The sequence below is a fragment of the Leuresthes tenuis genome, unplaced genomic scaffold (genome assembly GCF_036924035.1).
Source record: "Leuresthes tenuis unplaced genomic scaffold, fLeuTen1.0.hap1 SCAF_10, whole genome shotgun sequence".
NCBI classification, from domain to species: Eukaryota; Metazoa; Chordata; class Actinopteri; order Atheriniformes; family Atherinopsidae; genus Leuresthes; species Leuresthes tenuis.
The window spans coordinates 17,723,391-17,742,658 of record NW_027325364.1 but is presented as its reverse complement, the minus strand read 5'-3'; the positions used below and the strand labels follow the sequence as shown (position 1 = coordinate 17,742,658).

General features: G+C 41.3%; 1 protein-coding gene across 1 annotated transcript; it reads left to right on the top strand.

Moving 5' to 3' along the window:
- The first annotated feature begins 2,648 nt into the window (after positions 1-2,648).
- On the top strand, positions 2,649-7,826 carry tent5ba (terminal nucleotidyltransferase 5ba). Its single transcript, XM_072394566.1, has 2 exons — positions 2,649-3,117; positions 6,077-7,826. Exons 1-2 carry the CDS (start codon positions 2,968-2,970, stop codon positions 7,103-7,105), a joined length of 1,179 nt encoding a protein of 392 aa, XP_072250667.1. The 5' UTR covers positions 2,649-2,967; the 3' UTR covers positions 7,106-7,826.
- The last annotated feature ends 11,442 nt before the right edge of the window (positions 7,827-19,268 follow it).

Here is a 19,268-nt window from a genome sequence, read left to right as displayed (position 1 = left end):
CCTGAGCACAAGTCCATCTCAGGCAGCATTTGTTCAAGGTGTATTTAAATATTGGCTGCCTCACCACACCTTCAACACTCATAGTCTTTGTTGTCATAGCTCCAGCAGGATGTCAACTCAGGGATGAACAGAGGATCCAGCAGCTGTAACACCAGTTTCAATTAACAAAACCTGTAACGGGGAGTGAAACAACAAGCTGGTGTTGGGACACAGGTGTTTTGTCTTAAGTGTATTAACTGATTTATTCCGGTGCATGAATGTCTTGCCGCCACCTCCCAATGACTCCTTCTGACACAGAGCTGTGGGGGAACCTGAGAATGTCAGGTGGACTGACATTTATCTGCCGTCCTTTTTTCTCTTGTCCCCAAGTGTTTCACATTCAGGTTAAATGTTGGCTCTGCTCCAAGGATGCACAGCTGCCACGGGGAAGGTTATTTATAGTCGCATGACGCAGATGTCTCTCATGTGTACCTGGCTGGACCCTCAGCTGGAGACGCCACTGCCTGGCTGCCCAACAGCCATGGATGCTGTTGCCACAGAAACAGGATTGTGTTGACATCACAGCAACCAAAGTGATCTTCTTTGGCGGCCAAAATCCACGGCATGATCACCACCAGACCTCTTGGAGGTTTGTGAAACATTGTCAACCTCCACCTATACGTTTGGTGACAACAGCCGAAAATGTATGTGAAGTAAAACAAGCACTCACACAAATATGTTTGGGGAAGATGTGTGTGGCTGAGTGTGTGTTTTATCACTTCATATAACACCCTGGAGTTCGGTCATGAAATGAACTTTACTCTCTTGTAAACATTTTACAGGTGCAAACATGCTGCGTGGACAGTTATGACCAGTGTGACATTTTATAAATGATGATAAATCTTAAAAGAGGAAATTACAAAACTGTTCACCTGTATTTTTCACTGACAAAGTATACATTGGAGCAATCCAAAGGCCATCTCATCACTAAAGGTGTAATGTCTGCTATTGTGAGTAATGTCTATGATTGAGCGAAGTCCCTCATTAAGGGCTATTTAGTGCTTTTAAACACATTGGCTGCATTCAGACCAGCTTAAGGTGTGAAGACAATGGTGGTGTGGCTGGAGTCAAAGTGAATAAAGAGGAGAAATTCACCACAGTTCTCCCCACACTGGCCAATACATACAGTGTCTGACAGAAAAGCTGACAAATGTTCTGCTTGTACCAGAGGAATATCTCTCGCACCAAAAAAAGTAAAAACATAATCTGCTCAACAGATAAGGAGGCAGAGTGGAAAACAATATCAGCCGCGAGGCATCTGAATATGTAAATAGAAAGCTGATAGACTGTTCACGCAAAGTTTTCATTTTCCACTGAATGGATAAACACATCAAAGGGAACTGGTTTCCACTTTAAACATCTACGAGGAAAATGCGAGGAAAGCATATTTAACAAGTCATCAACAATCAACAGTTAACAGTAGCCTGTTATCGTAGTTTAAACACTGACAAACAGCTTCTTGACTTTCATAGCTGATTGATTTCCAGGGCATTTTATAGAGACAGCTTTGGATGTCAAGCAGTGTAATTGGCTTCATACATTAACAAAACATTGAGGCTGAAAAAACCCCCACATGCATCTGCACTGTTTACAACAGCCATAAGAAATTTGATACAAAGCGATCCATATGAAACACCCATATGAAACACAAAGCGATCGCTGATTAGTTCAGTCTTTTTCTAGAGCCACTTTGTTCTGTTTAGGGTTACAGGGAGGCTGGTTAGAGGTAGGCTTCACTCTGGACAGAGTGGTGCATCACGGGGCCAACATAGAGACAAATGAAACAAACGACCATGCATGCTCACATTCATACCGTGCAAACTCCACAGAAAGGCCCCAGCTGAGAGTCAAACGGATAACCTTCTCGCTGTGAGACAACAGAGCTAACGGCACGATCCTCTGTGGAATGAGTGGGGGGGACCCTTCACACATCTATGTGCAGGGCCCTACTGACTCATAAACCATCCATGAATTTGCCACAAACAGTTTTTGGTCAAAATTTGGAGGCCGGTGTTGTCAGGGAGTGTCAATGCCATGTCCCGGGTCACACATGGCGTTAAAGTGGGAGCTTTAACATCCAAACAATTGCTCCAAGTTTCCCTGTAGAAGCTTGTTTTGTAACAGAATGATAAGTGTTCTACTCGTTCACCTGTTGGATGTGATTTTACCTGAAGTGTTTTCCAAGAAGTTTTTTTTTTTTGTATTCTGAATTTCTTACGGTTTTGGTGTTTTCTTCAGCTCTGTACGATACTGATTAAACTTGGGAGTTCCTTCATACTCCATCATGGACATTTCCTCATAATGAAAAGCCGAGGATGTGTTCGAAAGGCCAAAGTCTAATCCCTGTAATCACTCACCACTTTACTTATCAGTCTCAACCAGACGTAGATAGCTCATTTCTCACTGTGCTGCAGTTGAGGCAATGTCACAGTATCATTTGATCATAGGGCTTGATTGAGGGAAAACCCTGTCGGCATGCAGCTGGAGGAGAGCAGAGGAGTGGAAACTGTCAAGTGCGTCACTTGAAGGGTGTTCCCTGCAGGCAGGCCGTTCATAATCAATGACCAAACACAGCAGCCAATCACAGGGCTCATGCTAATGAGGAGGCTTTAAGCCCTCTGGACCTTCCTTATGAATCGGCGCTTTGCAGACTGACCGGATTCTAGCTGCACACTCGGGAGGAAACGGCTGTTCCCACTCAAACCTCCACACTTGAGACGAAAAGAACTTTTTCCCCCCTTCTTCCTCCTCCTCACCTCAAGACTAACCGGATCCGCTCCAGCCGCTGACACTTAGAGGAATATCTGTTTCGTGCTGAAGTAAGAAGACAGTTGAGCTGGGAAGAATAGCTGATTCACCTTCTGCTGATTTTCAAATTTTTTTTTTTTTTTTAATAATTCTTATTTTGGGGGGAAGGTTAACATCGCCATGTCCGCTGCTTCGGATCAGAGTCGGCGGTTCTGCGTGTTGTCTTGGGATCAGGTGCAGCGCTTGGACTCGATCTTGGGGGAGGCTGTTCCCATCCACGGCCGTGGAAACTTCCCCACTCTGTCCGTACAACCCCGTCAGATTGTCCAGGTACCAACACACACGAACTGAGCGCGTATGGCATAATTTCACATTTGAAAGTATGTTGGAATTTAAGTGGGATAAATCCCATTTATAGAACGAGATTTTTAAAGTTCATAAATATCACACCTGTTGCACTACAGGTGGATATGATCTGTGGGATCTTTAAAAAAAAAAAAAAAAAAAGAAAAAAAAAAGCCACAATTTTTTCTTTTTCTTCTTTTTTTTTTTTTTTTTTTATTCCTTGAAGTTCCTTGAAATCCTTCTACGGCCTCTGGTGGTTCCTCTACATGGATTGTAACTCTCACAGGATGCTTTGATTCTTCCTTAATAGTCACATTTCTTTCTTAACACTTCTTATCATAAGTTTGGTTGCTCTGTGTCCTCCTTTAGAGGCAAGTTAATGTTTCAGATGTTCTACAGATAGACTAAGAACGCTGATAAATCAGGTTTAATGGCTGTATCGCTTGAGGTCGAATAAAATCCTGTGTGCTATTTATTTAATTTTTTTTAGCAAATGAAATGTGGTTAGTCTCTAAAAGTGTCCGTCGCATAGCTCCCTGAGCTGGAGTTACATAGCCTATATGATCCAAACACATGCCACAGTCCCTCCTCTTATGCTCTGTGGCTGGATCCCATTTCAACTCCCCCGCAGGGTCCCTTGATAGTTGGCTTGCATTAAAGTGCAAAGAAAATGCACGGTTAGTATTTCAAAATGAATGTATAGTTGTTACAGGATCACCTTTTCCATCTCTTTTATACACTGACATATTCAGGATGAACTCAACAAGCATGTGAAGCCCAGAGCTTCATGCTTGCGGTTGTGGAAAGATGAATGCTCCATTGAACACACAGGAGGCTTAAATGGGGGTTTGATTTCCAAGTGTGGGGACTGCTTATGTTTCCTCTGGATTTGTGGAATCCCTGGGCATTTTTTTGTTTTGCTAAAATCTGCCTTCTGTTACATAGATTTATTTAGCGGTAGGCTGAACACTGATCACTAGCACATATGCCTGCACGACTAGTACAACGAAACGGTTTGAGCAGTTGTGGTGATGAACTTGTGCAGGAGTCATGAATGAGAGTGTGGACTTTTGTCCCACTGCGGGGGTGGAGGGTTAGACGGATAAACACGCAGCTAGCATCCACTCCAGCATCACGAGTCCAAAGAGTTACAGCAGTGTAACTCGAGGTTAAGATAACAACAGCAGATGCTTTTGATTTCCTCTCATCTTAGAGTTTCGTTTCACAGTTTATGAGTGGACCAGACTGCGCAACACATCCACCTCCCTCTCCTGATTTTTCCCCAAAATATTTTTTTAAGAAGGGAGCCAAACTAGACTATCGAGTCTTGTTTCTACCTGGATTTGATGTTAAGCCAGCAGTGTCATACCTGAGCTTCCAGAGGCAGGGTTGGAGGACTTAACCACTCACCTGTATCTAAGCATGTAACACTCAGAGCTAAGGTGTTAACTCTAGGCCTGATCATGCAGTCTGCTGTGCCTACCCTCACATCTCAGAGCTCCCACAGAAGCATAAAAGAACCACTTTAGCATAGCTTCTGATTGGAGTTTGAACCCAGACCACTTTATGGTTGGAAGATTGCAATCCTCTCACTTCCAATTGACTGCTGCATTGGTTTTGTTCTTCAACTCCTCCTGTGTTAGAGGTTGCCTCGCCTTCATATGTTTGCCTACAGCCTGACCTAGTATGTATAAATAGAGCCGTTATGTTATCTGATCACCATGGGTGAGAGAGTTAATAGACGCTAATCTGACAGGTCAGTGTCAGTAGGGGGATTTAGGATTGTGTGCAAGTTTGTAACAACTCATCTGTGCTACTGCCTTTAATGTTTCAGGTGTCTCCAATAACTGTTTACCCTGTAAAAATTAAGTCTGACACATAGATACATGACAAATACAGTCAGCAGGATGCATATTTACAATGTTCCACATGAATAAGGTTTAACGCCAAGTCTGTCTGCCGTGTATTCTCTCACCATGACAAACGTGACAGCTCAACAGGTATGACAAGGTAGCTGCTGCTGATAATTTCCTCTGAATAGTTTGGTCATTTCAACAGGTCCTGAAAACCGCAATTTTTTTATGGCACATTGTCACTTCATTGTCACTTTAGGCATGGGAGATGAATCGGTCTGTAATGTCTTATTTGAGGACTCAAACAACTTTTTTTTTTTTTCATTTGCATTTAATTCGAGCAACAGCTCAGTAGTTCCCAGTCTGGGAGTCTGGACTGCTCTATAGGTCTTGCAGCACCAAGTGGGCGGTCTGAAGATGATCTCCAGAAATCAATTTCCATGTGACTACTAATGCCATGTTTGAAACTGTAATCGTTAAAGAATAAAAGCAGTTTCATGGTTGTTGGGACTGTTTCTGTTTTCATTATGCCCTTAACTGAATTCAACCAGTGATACTGGAGGTTGCACGTCTGTGCAAAGTTTGGGAATCCCTGCTGTCGATGATACTCTTCAAATGTATCCTCACTCTGGTGAGATGCCTACATTTACTTATGCACAGGTCAGCGGTTATTGTTGCTTGACACCTCAGTTTCCTGGCCACAGACTTAGTTGTTCACTCTCTTGAGGTCAAAAGCCAGGATTATAAATCCTATCACTGTGACTTTGATGAGACACTTTGACCCAGGGCAGAGATAGGCCTTGATACCTGCCATCACCGCTCATTTTTGGACTGAATCTGTTTGATCCTGACTGAGGCTGGTGAAATGAACTCGTGTGAGCAGTGGTATTGATCTTGCCTTTGCAAACTATTGATTTCCACTTGGCCCATGTGCAATCTACTTGCATATGTCTTTTTAGATGTGGGCGTATACCTTTTCCAGCAACGAGAGCATTTTTTTTTTTCAGATACTTGACTTAAATTCACTGAAGAGAGGAATTGTGTAAACGCTTTCTGAATAACATATTGTGTGGTCTGTTGTCTCTGTCCAGGTGGTACGAGCGAGGCTGGAGGAAAGAGGTGTGTGTGTTAAAGACGTGAGGTTGAATGGCTCGGCTGCCAGTCACGTGCTCCACCAGGAGAATGGACTGGGCTACAAGGACCTTGACCTGATTTTTGGCGTGTCGCTGAAAGATGACCAGGCCTTCCGCCTGGTTAAAGATGTCGTCCTGGACTGCCTGTTGGACTTCTTGCCAACCGGGGTCTCTAAGGAGCGCATCACAGCACTAACCCTCAAAGAGGCCTACGTACAGAAACTAGTTAAGGTCTGTAATGACACGGACCGCTGGAGCCTCATCTCACTGTCCAACAACACGGGCAAAAATGTGGAGCTTAAGTTTGTGGACTCTTTAAGACGGCAGTTTGAATTCAGTGTGGACTCCTTCCAGATTTGTCTTGACTCCCTGCTTTTATTTGACCGTTGCTCAGAGACGCCCATGTCTGAAAGCTTTCACCCCACAGTTATTGGGGAGAGTGTGTACGGGGACTTCCAGGAAGCTATGGACCACCTGTGCCAGAGGACCATAGCTACAAGAAGCCCAGAGGAAATCAGGGGAGGCGGCTTATTGAAGTACTGCCACCTGCTGGTGCGGGGGTTCACACCCTCCTCGGAGGCGGACATGAAGCAGATGCAGCGCTATATGTGCTCACGCTTCTTCATTGACTTCTCTGACATAGGTGAGCAGCAGAGGAAGCTAGAGGCTTACTTGCAGAACCACTTTGCTGGGATGGAGCACAAACGCTACGAGTGCCTGATGACTCTGCACGAGGTTGTGAACGAGAGCACCGTGTGTCTGATGGGCCACGAGCGGCGCCAGACGCTCAGCCTCATCTCCATGCTGGCGCTGAAGGTGCTGGCTGAGCAGAATGCCATCCCCACCGTGACAAATGTCACCTGTTACTACCAGCCAGCCCCATACGTACAGGACATCAACTTCAGTAATTATTATATTGCACACGTGCAGCCGCCACAGATCGCGCAGTGCAGTAATTCATATCAGACGTGGCTGCCATGTAGCTGAGCTGGTGCGAGAGGGTCGACTTTGGTATCTCTCAGAGGAGCTGGACTGAAAACACGGAAGAAAGAAACTCACGTTTGCCAAATGTAACTTAATTAAAACAATCCTGTACTGCTGTACATCTGATTGAGCCGACACATTCATTCTTCTCACTTTTTGTGTCTTGCAAGACATCTGTAAGATTGCTGGTCATTTCTGAGATGTAGCTATAATATCTTATTTAAGTATTACAAAAATGAAGTCTTTATATGTTTCAGAAAAACATTTTTGAAGAAAAAAACAAAACAAAACATTGAAGCTGATGTTATTTTCATACGCTTTTTTGGTTTTTTTTTTCTAACTACATACTGGACCAAAGAAATATTTGCTGTTCAGAAAGGGAATGTTGTTATGATTCCTGGTGCCTAAAAATAACCACAAAATGTTCTAAAAGCATCTGTAAAGTGAGAACTGTGTATTCAGTGTTTTCTAGATGACTCTGTCTCTCTTTTCAGGAACAGAAATATTCACTTTTGTGAGGTTAAACGAGGAAAAACACCTTTCTTTTTTTTGCATTGTTGTTATTCCATGTTAACTTTGTCTTGTAATTATTGTTGACATTTGAGGTTCTAAGGGCTGCAGTTTGTTGAAAGTGCTCATTATCTGAGCAGCTTCACCTTTCGCTCAGTTAAGTTGTAAACTGTCACATGGCTTTCATTAAATGTGAGAAACTTTGGCTGAAAAACTGACTCATACAGTGACTCAAACTTTTTTCCTCCTTTCTCGTGTGTGGGTGTGATGGATATATGGCTGTTTGTCCTTAACCTGATAAACCAACAACATCAGCTGGTTCATTTCCAGTAACGGCCCGATGAAATGTATATACTGCTGACTGGAGTGAGTTGCATTTGTTAAACTGGAGCTAAGGATCCATTACAATCTGAGGACATGAACCATAAGGAGGCTTTTCTAAAGCACAATGGCTTCTCTCTCCTCTGTGATACTAAAGCTTTTTAACAAAGGCTGGCCTGTTCTCCCATCCACGTTACCAATGGAAACCCAGCCCTGTTTGCTTGAATGATACTATATCCATGTCATTTTGTCTGAGTCACAATCAAAAATCTTCAGAGACACGAGCAGGCAGTTTATTAAAAGGAAGAAACCGGGAATGACACTGATTAGTGGCAGACAAACCCTGCTGCTTCCGTTTGGCCCAATAATTGTATCTACTCTGCATTCTGAGTAAAAACATGGTGTTCATTTTCCCAAATATGACCCTCATACATTCGTGGCTTCCTCACATTGAAACCTCCACATCAGTTTGAGAGGAACAGTGCTAGAGCCAACATAAAGTACAGTAATCCTTTGCATATTTTTCACTTTTGTCACATTCTCTTGTACATCTGGCCAGATTAACCAGTTAAGGGCCCTGGATCGCCAGCTGCCTTCAAAGCACTGTGTACAGAGCCTTTAATCTCTTATTCAAGTAGCACAGCTGGAACCTTTGCAATTATATTCATGCTTACTGGTAATTATTAGATTAAACAAATTTATAAGGAATGTAAGCACAATATGAGAGGAAATTGCTGCTGATATTGATCCCACCCCACAAGATTGTGCTTTAATATTTTTTCTTTTATATATTGCCAAAAAACTGAATCTTCTCTCTGTCACCACTTTTTCTATTTGAGTTGGAGGGTCGGTGCAGTTCCCTCTCCTCTGCACCTCGCATTCAGCAGCCGCAGATTAAACAGAAATTAAAACTGTTCCTTCAAAGGCAAAATGGGACTTGTCACTGCCATCTTTATGTCAGTGCTGGAATATGTTGATGTCAAATGCATGATTGCATCTTTGCAAACGCTACATGCCTTAACACAGAGCAGCGAGGTTCATCACAAGCCTCGAAAACCTTATTTGTTCATATTGCCCTCCCAATAACTCAAAAGTTGTCATATTAATTTTTTAATCTATGAAGCCATTCTTGATCTCTCTCAAATCTATAAATGCACCTACAACTATCTCAATTGCACAACAAGTTCACACCTATTGCTTTTATTTATAGAGATTCTAAATATTGTAACTACTTGGAATCAGCTTGGAGCTAGTGTCACATGAGGAATTCAAGAAAATTATAAATGGCTTTGACGTAGCCTATAACTATATACTATATATACCAGACTATAACTGGCCCTATTTGACCTCCAAAAACTGTAATGAACTATTCTGACGTTTTCTCTTTCATGTCTCTTATCACTCTGATTTTGTGTAATTCATCCTTTATTTGATGTACATTTTAGTATTTGCTGTGTGTCACCTGTGAAAATGTTGTGCAAACATTGCTGATGAGCTGCTCTCTGCCTTGGCCAAGACACACTTACATAAGAGATTTGGTAACTCAAGAGTTCTCCTTTCCTGGTCAAAAATGTCTTCAGTGATACTTAAAGGCACGAATCAGCAACACAGTTAGCTATTAATCCCGTCACCAGGACATAGTCACTCGGTATGAGTTAGCAAAGTAGACTGCAAGGGCTTTCTTAGTGGATCCTTCTCTTTTGAATCTATTCTGGATGAACGGTCATGGTCGCAGGCTCTAGTTTTATACCCATGTTTGTGTTTTCAGCTGTTAGTGTTGGGCAGATGGAACCGAGAAAGCTATCCCAGAGTGCATGCTAGTTTCTTTCCTGTCATGACTGCACGTTATTTGAGCTGCAGCACGGCTTGTGTTTCACCTGTAGCTGAGACACTGATCTCTACATTTACCAAAAAATGGAATCCAAATAAAAAGTATGTGCACAACGTACCGAGCAGTGGTTTAAGTGACAGAGCTGATCAAAGGCCAGAACCAGATGACAGAAGTGGGCAGCTTAAGCCAGGTATAACAATCTTTGAGACATTTAATTCGGGCTTTCATTTAGAGCGTGTGTGGGCTGAGGTTCTGTGCACGTGTCTGTGTGAAGCCCGTGTGATGACAGGACAGACGCTCTGTAATGACAGAGACTTCGCAATTTCTTGCCACAACACAAATCAGACTCACCCCGGCTTGGTGTGTGTTTGTGTAGTATTACCTCTCCCCAGAAAGGGTTTATTCATCCAAGGGAACGATTATAACGTTTACACTCACCCATTATATAAGGGGCGTTTCTCACTGCGTTTTTTTGTTCTTTTTCTGTTTTGTCTACTTAATACTTGCTGTTGTACTGTTCACACTGGCCTGACTCAGGATATGGGGATGTTTCAAATTAAGCTGTTGTTGGGGAGCACATGACTCTGTGGATGTGACATCATCCCGAGGGTGCAGAAGGGGAACACATGTATTAGCTCAATTACAAGACTGGAGCAAGCTGACATTGCAGCTTTAGCTGGCAGAGATGTGTGCCTTGCTGTCTGTGTGTTGCTGGGGTACTGTGCTGAGGAATGTCCACAAGTTCATCCCAAATTCTTCACAAGGGAAAGCCTCCGGAGAGCTGGGGCATAACAACGTCCTTGATGTACTTTATGGATGTTGACTTTGAATGACTTTAAATCATAAGTTGTTACTCTGGAGAGAAACTTAACATACTTTGACAGTACCAGAGGCATTAGAGCTCCAATTTCTGTTTAATCCTTTATAATACCTGACAGTATGGATATATCTAAAGTGGGACATACAAGGTTTTTATAGTATAGTGTTGGAAACGTTGAAATATAGACCACAGATTAGTTATCAACATTGTTTTGGCTTGGCTACTCTAAAGTCCCAAAAGTGGACTGAGAGCCTCTCAGCAGGATTCGGATGCAGCTTGACGTTTCTTCGACAAAAGCTGTGAATCATCAGACATTCGAGCGGGTTTATGCGTGTGTCTGTGTGCGCGCTCATTTAGAAAGTGATGTCATGACAGGCAGATGGAACATGCTGGAAAATGCCTGTGCAGAAAATAGACCGGACAGTCGCTAACAGGCAAAGGGTGGGGCGGTTTAGAGGAGAGAAATAGAAGCTGTTACTTCACTTCGGAGTTCAGTGGTGTCACCACAGATATAAAAACTGCTGCTGGAGAGGCAAAAGTGTGACAGACACTTACACACAGCACTGAGCATTCCTGGCATTACAGCTCGCTGACAAACAATCCTAACTTTATCCAGTGAGCAGGGCCAACTGAATGGCAGCAGTGTGAAGAGTTTACCCACTGAGGAGGGCTGTGGTCCACCTGATCCTCCGCTTTCTCATCATAACTCCATCAATAATCCAGTTATCAAGTAAGATTACATTATAAATCTTGATTGTATAAACGAGAACCTGCAGAATTCATTAGTGTGCAAATGAATCTCCCTGAGGTTTTTTTTTTAAACATCTGAAAGTAATTCTCATTGTAGCAGCAGCAGAATGTTTTTAAGATTTATATACCAAAACATGTCAGTAATTACTGCCAGATACACAACTCATGTCTGCTTCTACAAATAAAAACAGACTCTGTCAGCTGGAATTAAAGAAGATTCAAATGCACAAATCAGCATCCGCTTCATTCAGCTGTAAAACTGTTGTTTTTGAGAACACTGCAGCTCAACATGCTCCAAGCTGTGGGAAAGATCAAACCATTGCTTATTTTATCACCATACGTCCAAACAAACAAAGAAACTCCATCGTAAAGGCATCCCAAATGATTCACATTGACTCTATGAACCAGTTAATGTGGTTGAATCCTCAAGACAGGTTTTAGCGTCTCAAAAAAGAAAAATCATAAAAAAATATTAAGAGGAATAAAAGAAAGAATAAACAGGAATGTAAACAAAAGAAAGAGCTCTTTAAATTTGGGCTGCGGTGTGGTGGTTAGCATTATCTCCTCAAAGCAAGAGGAACCTGGTTTGAATCTCTGGGAGTTTCAATGTCTGGGTTCTTTCTGGGTACAATGGCTTCCTGTTGCAGTCCAAAAACATGCTCGTTAGATTAGTCGGTGATTCAAAATTGACCCTAGAAGTCAGTGTGCATGTTTATTTGGGTTAGGGTTACTGACTGGCCACCTGTCCAGGGTGTACCCTGCCTCTTGTTCGATGACAGCTGGAACAGGCCCTGAATTGGATGAAGTGGCCATGGAAAATGGATGGATAGATAGATGGAAAGTCCTTGGACAAAGAAAACTTATGTTCTTAAACAGAACAATTAGAGGCTATTTGATTGTGTTCAGTTAAATGGATTTCCATAAATCTGACACTTGTTGGCTTCTTTCAAATAGATATATTTAATAGAAGACCAGGAATCAGACATATCTTTGGTCATTCATGTCCAAAAAAATGAACAGTCCTTTGTTCTTCACTGTAATACACAAGTCTGGCACATTTGTACAACATTTACAGTAAAATCTTGGCCAGTTGAATCAGGCCATTGACCAACACATTCTCATTCCCAATGCGTCACCTACTGGCACCTGGGCAATAGTCACTTGCATAAAAAGGGAACCTTTTCATCATTTCCCAATGCTCAGGGAGCTGATCTGCAGTCGTATATTGCCAGTTATCTTCCTGAATAGGTAAGTGACTCACTGGCTGTACTGATGGCAAATGGCAACAGGAAACAGTGATTATATATTGCTGGGTTATGAGCAACTAACACAGAGGAATAAACACTATTCTAAAACACGCAATCTTGATGTTTTTCACATCCTATTTTGTTTTTTTTAGACTTCCAGAGTTAATTTTCTCTTCCTTCCCTCTACTTGTGCTGCTTTGTCAGGGAATAATAGAATAATAGTAGCCTATTTAAGATTAGAAAAATCTCATGATTAGGGACTGAAATACAGAATAACATTCATGTTAGTGTTAGTGTTAGTTTTTATGTTGCCTTTTCAACGCATCCCACAACTGTTACATTATGAGCTTGGGAAGCCCTGCGTCTCCATAGCAACAGTTTGGGTGTACACTCTGCTTTCAAAATTGATGCTGCGGGCTCCTGACCTGTCAATATCAGCTGGTTCCCTTTAGTCAGATCAGTTATGGTTTCTGTTAGTAATTATTACACCACCACGACACACAGACCTTTGCAAAACCTTTCAACTTTGAGTTTGAGATTTAAGATAATCTGCCGATGCGTTCATGACAACGAACAGATCTCAGAATACTTCACATTAAGAATTGTTGATTTGAATAAACCTGGGTTAGAAAGTTTAGATGAGGTCATTGTTTTTTCTTTTAAAATTTAAAGCAATTAATTCAACTGCATATGAGCTGTGCCAAAGTGGAAAGCTTCTCAGACACAGCAACAGTGACTAAGAACAGTTTGCTGGAAACTCAATCTTCAAGAACGTTAACGACTCTTCGCCTGTTTCCTCTAAATCTGAGACTGATAGAAACTTATATTCAGACTCTAAGCTGATCCACAAAAGACATCTCATACCTGTAGTTGTTTAAAAAATACAAGAGGTTTTACTTTCAGAGTGTGCCACAGTGATGAAAAATCTTACTCATTACTTAATTTCTATTGCATCGTCTTAGATACATTTACAGTTGAAAATTCAAAAAAAATATATTCATTTCCAGAAATAAAATGTGAATACAAAGATTTGAAAGTTTAAAGTTCCTAAAAATGTAAAATGTGTTACTCTTGTCCGTAGATGTTAGTGTTGTTCATTTTCTGCCTCTCAGTATTGCAGCTGTTTCTGACAGAATATAGGACATTTTCCAGTTGGAGGATAAACATGTACACACACACAAAAAAGAGTACAGGGCCTCAGAGGAAATTTTCAGACTACAGCTTGAGCAAATTTGCATCTGTTCAGGAGGATCATATGAACGAGCTTCGTCCTGAAAAAAAAAAAGTGAAAAACTCCGAAGCCCTGTTCAGAAGTGGGTTCAAGTGATGTTACCACATGCGATCCTCTTACCATCTTACCAGTAAGACGTCATGTGGAGCCCATCAATAAGGCTCCTTTCACTTGTGTCCGCCTTTCTGCATTCCTGGAACAGGACAGGAAGTGTAATGTTGAGAAAAGGGCTTGGCTGTGGTCTTCATCAACACTAGAGGAGTGTTGAAGATCTCCAAGTGGGGGTTTCAAGAGATGGATGACTCATGCATGAGGACTTTGGTCCAATCTGATGTGGGATTGTTTACTCAGGGCCCAGTAAAATCATTGTTCCACATTTTGAGTTTTCCACATGTCTCAGAGCAGCTTTTCATCCCTCACCGCCACCGCTGTCTGGCTGCTCAGCCCCCGCAAAGTGCCTCCTGCTGCTGGTGACTGGGTTTACTGGCTACCAGTTCACTTAGCCCACTCGATTTGGTTACAATATCTCCACATGGCTTTCTGCTGATATTAATCTGAGCGAAAATCATTAAACGCTCCAGGTCTTGATGTTGCAGCAGTGTTATTGGAGAACCACTGATGATGGCCTCTTCCCCACTCAAAACCAACATTTCTATCAAACTGCTTTTTTTCTGTGTCTGCAGCTGAGATCAGATGGAAAATGAGGCCTTGTCAAAACACATAAATCAGTGATTTGTTTTGACAGTTTGCACTTCTGAGACGTGTGTTTTGCTCCAAAACCATGCTGATCAGTGTCATCTTTCAAAATCAGCCATCAGGGAACTGTCAAAAATATCATGGAAGCCTCAACCAAACTTTTCATTTGACTCACATTTGAGACATAAAGCCAAAGCACTGTTATAAAATTCAGTGTAGTACTGTCTTTCACGAGTGATACATTTTGAAACTTTGTAACAGTCTTTTGGGTGGAAATTTAGCAGCATATATTTTGTTTTAAACTTTAAACTACATCTGTGCGCACTACAGAACATGGATTTAATGAGTGGAAGACTTTGGACTTACTACTTTAACAGAAGATGATAATTTACTTAATTGATTTGAAGATAATTAAACATAATAACACCAAATCAGATGTATACATTTGGAATATGTCGCTCTTATAGCATTCAATAAGGTATCCTAACATAAACCTATTCCAGTTTATAGCATTGGAACACAAAGGATTTTCCAATTCATTACCCGATTTTGACCAGAATGAGTAAGTTATGAGCATGTAATTACCATTGTGTGTTCCAGCTGTTTGGCTGATCATTTAAGTTTTGCAGTTTTAGAAAAGTAAGCAGCTCCACTTCTCATGAAAATAATTTTGTCTGTCAACCACACGGTCTGAAGTTTATTGTTTAAAGCTGCGGCGCCGGCAGGAGAACCCCATGAAACATACTTCCAAAAACAATTTTTCTTTGCATGATAGCGTCGGAGACTTGTCATTAATTTTTATTTGAAATACCTATCTGACGAAGTATTACAGTAAAAAGGATTTTATATTTGAGTTACAAAGCAGTGTTGATTTTGGTCACTCCTATATGTGCTTTGGACGCCATATTTTCCAGTTATTGGCTAGAAATGTAGAGGCAGAACGAATGGATTTGGAAAAGCCTGCTTCATCCACTGGTGTCAGACCACATCCGACAAAAGCCTCTACATTTCTATGGCATGAAGTTAGCAGATTTGGACATGTTAAAGTAAGGACACAAGGCACATGAGGTTGCAGTCCAGTCCTGCAAGACAGACATAGTCTGTTCAAATTGAGCAATCGTATTCCTTATTAGGAATGCAAGAGAGTATGTAGGGAGTTGTTGATATATGTCTGCAAGTTGCTGTTAAAATAAATAGTTTCTATCAAACTCACCTGAGACTAAGAAGGCAGATTCTAGTCTTATAAGGCGTCTTAGTTGGTGTATGTCTGAGCGGAGACCAAACAGGTTGAGGCAGGATTAAAGATCTGAGGAAATATACAAGGACATTGCTGCAACATTCAAAGTGCCTCAAAGCACAGCAGCCTCCATCATGTCCAATCTGGCATATGCAGTGACCAGGTACTGAACATCCCCCTCATTAATATCAACCCTACAGTTAAACAACGGGAAAGTGGCATCATGCTGTAGGGGTTTTGTTCTCTGCAAGACATACCACAAAGTTTTAGTTTGACTGATCCAGAAAAAAAAACTGAACACAGTAGAGCTTCCCTGGAGGGACCTGACATTGGCTTTGCACTGTTGTTCCCCATGCAAACGTATTGATTTTTAGGTTAGGTTGAAAGTATTGCAAAAAAAGTCTAATGTTTAAAGTTTACTGGATCATTCCTACGAAAACTTGAGCTTTGAGTATTAAAAGAAAGGTCCAAATGCTTATGTAGATGGCCATTTTTGCTTTTTTTCCATTGATAAATAAATCCCTCCAACTTGTTGGTTGCTTGGCCTTTGAGAATATTGTGCACATTAGTGATAATAGAAAAAAGAATTTAAACGATAAATAAAGTTTTAGGATAAATAAAAAACATAATGAAAACGTGAAACATTCAACTTCCACGGTACATTTACATTATGAACTCTAACTTAAGTTAGAGCTGCAAAGCTGTGATAAAGACTTGCTGAAGTGTACAGTGTCGACCAACTCTGACCTTTGGCATTCAGCCTAGTGATGTAACGCCATAACCTGGTTTCCACAGCTCTGTGGAGGCTGAAACAATAATGATTTGATTGGATGACTTTGCTTCTTCTTCATAATCTTTTTGTTTTCCTCCTGAAGACAGACAGAACTCCTGAGTGTCTATTTTCTCCTCTCCGCAGGTCTCAATAAAGCAAGCTGCATGTCGGTTGCCAAAAATAAAACAGAATTAAAAAGATGCGATAGTATAAACACAGTATTCTAACAGTAGGCACATACAGTGTAAAACATCAAATTGTTTTTATGTGATCCAAACACAGGAAGCCTGAGCAGATTATCCAACGCATCCTGAGTGAAGCGGAGGTGCTTCCTCTGCTCGGAGACCCTTCAACTCCCTGGACCCCACAGAGACAGAGTGCATTTGTATGCTGTCACTGAACCAAAACAGACATAAATACACACATCAGCCTTTTCCACCTCCCACAGAAGATGAAGACACACACACGGGATCTATTAATTCTCTTTAACACACATGCAGGCCTCAGTATATATCCTGATCTCATCGCCAGAGGCCTCTTGGTCGTGACATCACCCACGCTTTTACATGTCAGCTTGTGCTTGGGAGGGTTTCATGCTTTTTTGTTGGAGCTCTTGGACAGGAGTCCCTTTCCTTTGGGCTGCTGAGGTGTCAATTTGAAGAGATTAATCCAGCACAGCTAAAAGAGGTTTGGGCAGCCAAGCTTTTTGTCTTTTCATATTTTCTTATCACAAACTGATTTTTTTTCTGGCTGATGTTTGTCCATTTAGTCATTACTTTCCTGAATTCTCTGTTTTAGTTCCTCCCACATTAAACCATCTGAGGGAGGGAATGTAATGGGAATGGTCAAAGGGAAGTCAGCTTATTGTACTTCTTTATACATTTTTTAGGCCAGAACCCACAGCTACCCGAACAAACAACTGAAGTAAAAACTAAAGTAAAACTGTTATGCTATTCAATAAAGTTCGGAGGACGTCAATTAAAACCTTTTATTCATACTGTGACTATAATTCAGCACATATGGCTCATACTGTTGCTCGCTGTCAAAAACTTTATTTATGGCTTTGTTTCAGCAACCAATGAAAACATACCAAAGGTATTTACTCAGATGTGACAAAGCTCCTCGACACATAAGACAACTATTTTCACAGGTTTGTTGCACCAAGTTGGTCTCTGTCAATTAAAGGGGTTGAAGTCCTACATTTTAAACAAGCAGATCTGTGATTAGACCGTATCAGATATGATGTGAAGCCATATATTAATCATAGACTACCACAAACTTTCCATAAAGATGATGAAAAAATTGTTTAAAAAAACCTTGCAGAGTTCCCTAAGCTGTGTTCGTTTGGTGGAACATGACAGGTGTGTGTTTAGGTGAGGGGGCAGAGGGCAGCAGATGGCAGCAGCCAGTAATCCAAAACAAGTTTATTTTAATGCCACATGGTAAAATATAGTCCGATATGAAGAGAGCTGTGATGTTAACTTCAACTCATCCAAGTAGTTTTAAATGTGTAAAAGGAAACAGTGACTGAATCTTAAAATTCAGCTTGAAAATAATGTTACTTCCAAACATCAGTGGTTGGAATGGGAGTCCAATTCGGTGGCTCGGCTTGGCAGTCATGCATGCATCTCATCTCCATCCCTCAAAGCCTTCGAATTCCAAACGCAGACTTTGCCACCTCTTTCACATGATATAACATTTTGTAACATCATTTTAAGAACTACGGGGACACTATGGTCCTTTGTGGAGTTTTTTTGTAGCACAAACTATTTTTGCATCCGGATTGGGTTGGACGGCCACCAGGTAAAGTTCTATTGTTTCACAAGACATACATTATGTGACTGATTTTCGTTATGTGTCTTTGTGCATGGCTGAGAAAGGTACTGGAGATATTTTCACTCTCGTTTCCATGATAACTGAAAAAAGAGACAAATCAAATTGGTGAGAAATGTGTTTGTGTTCCTAAAGATATTTTTTCCCAGATCTAAACTGAAGTCTTCATATGTGATAAAGCAAATCTGCAGAAACACATATATTAACTCTATATTTAAGATGCTTAAGTGCAGTTAACAGTTAATTTCTCCTGAACACTTTTTCCTGCTTCTCTTAAACGACTAAAAGGCATTCGTGAGCAAAATGTTAAAGAAAGTGCTGCTGAAGCTGCCAACACAGGAGGGATAAGGTGCAGTAGATGTATCAGGTTTTGAACTATGGGGGGACTTGTTGGATTAGTAAACAGTTGAAAAGGAAATCAGACTAAGAGGGGATTTGCACACTAACACATTTCAGCTTGTTAGCTTTGGAACTGCTTTGTCAATTAGCAAAGTCTGACCTTAAGGGTTTGTGCAACGAGGTGTTTCTAAACAGTCACATTTTAGAAGTTTAGATTGACGATATTGAGACACAAAATCACTGCACTCTTTCCAGCTGCTCACCCGTTCATGGCAGACTGATTTGCTTCTTTATATTGAGAGATTAATTTCCTTTCCGAGTCTCAAGCCAAAGGTATTACAAACTTGTTTGTCAGCATAAAGATGAAGCTCGAGCACAAACGAAAAGAGCTCAGAGATCAAAATGGCAGCCTTGGGAAGAACCGCAGGATCTTTTTACAGACACACTATACAAATGACTCATTGTCTGTCCACTGTGCCAGTGGGTAATTGACAGTTGTGGATAAGTTATAGTACATATTCCACTTATCCCTTTCCTGCTTCTCCTGCATTTAAATGCATCTTTCGCAATTCACCATGC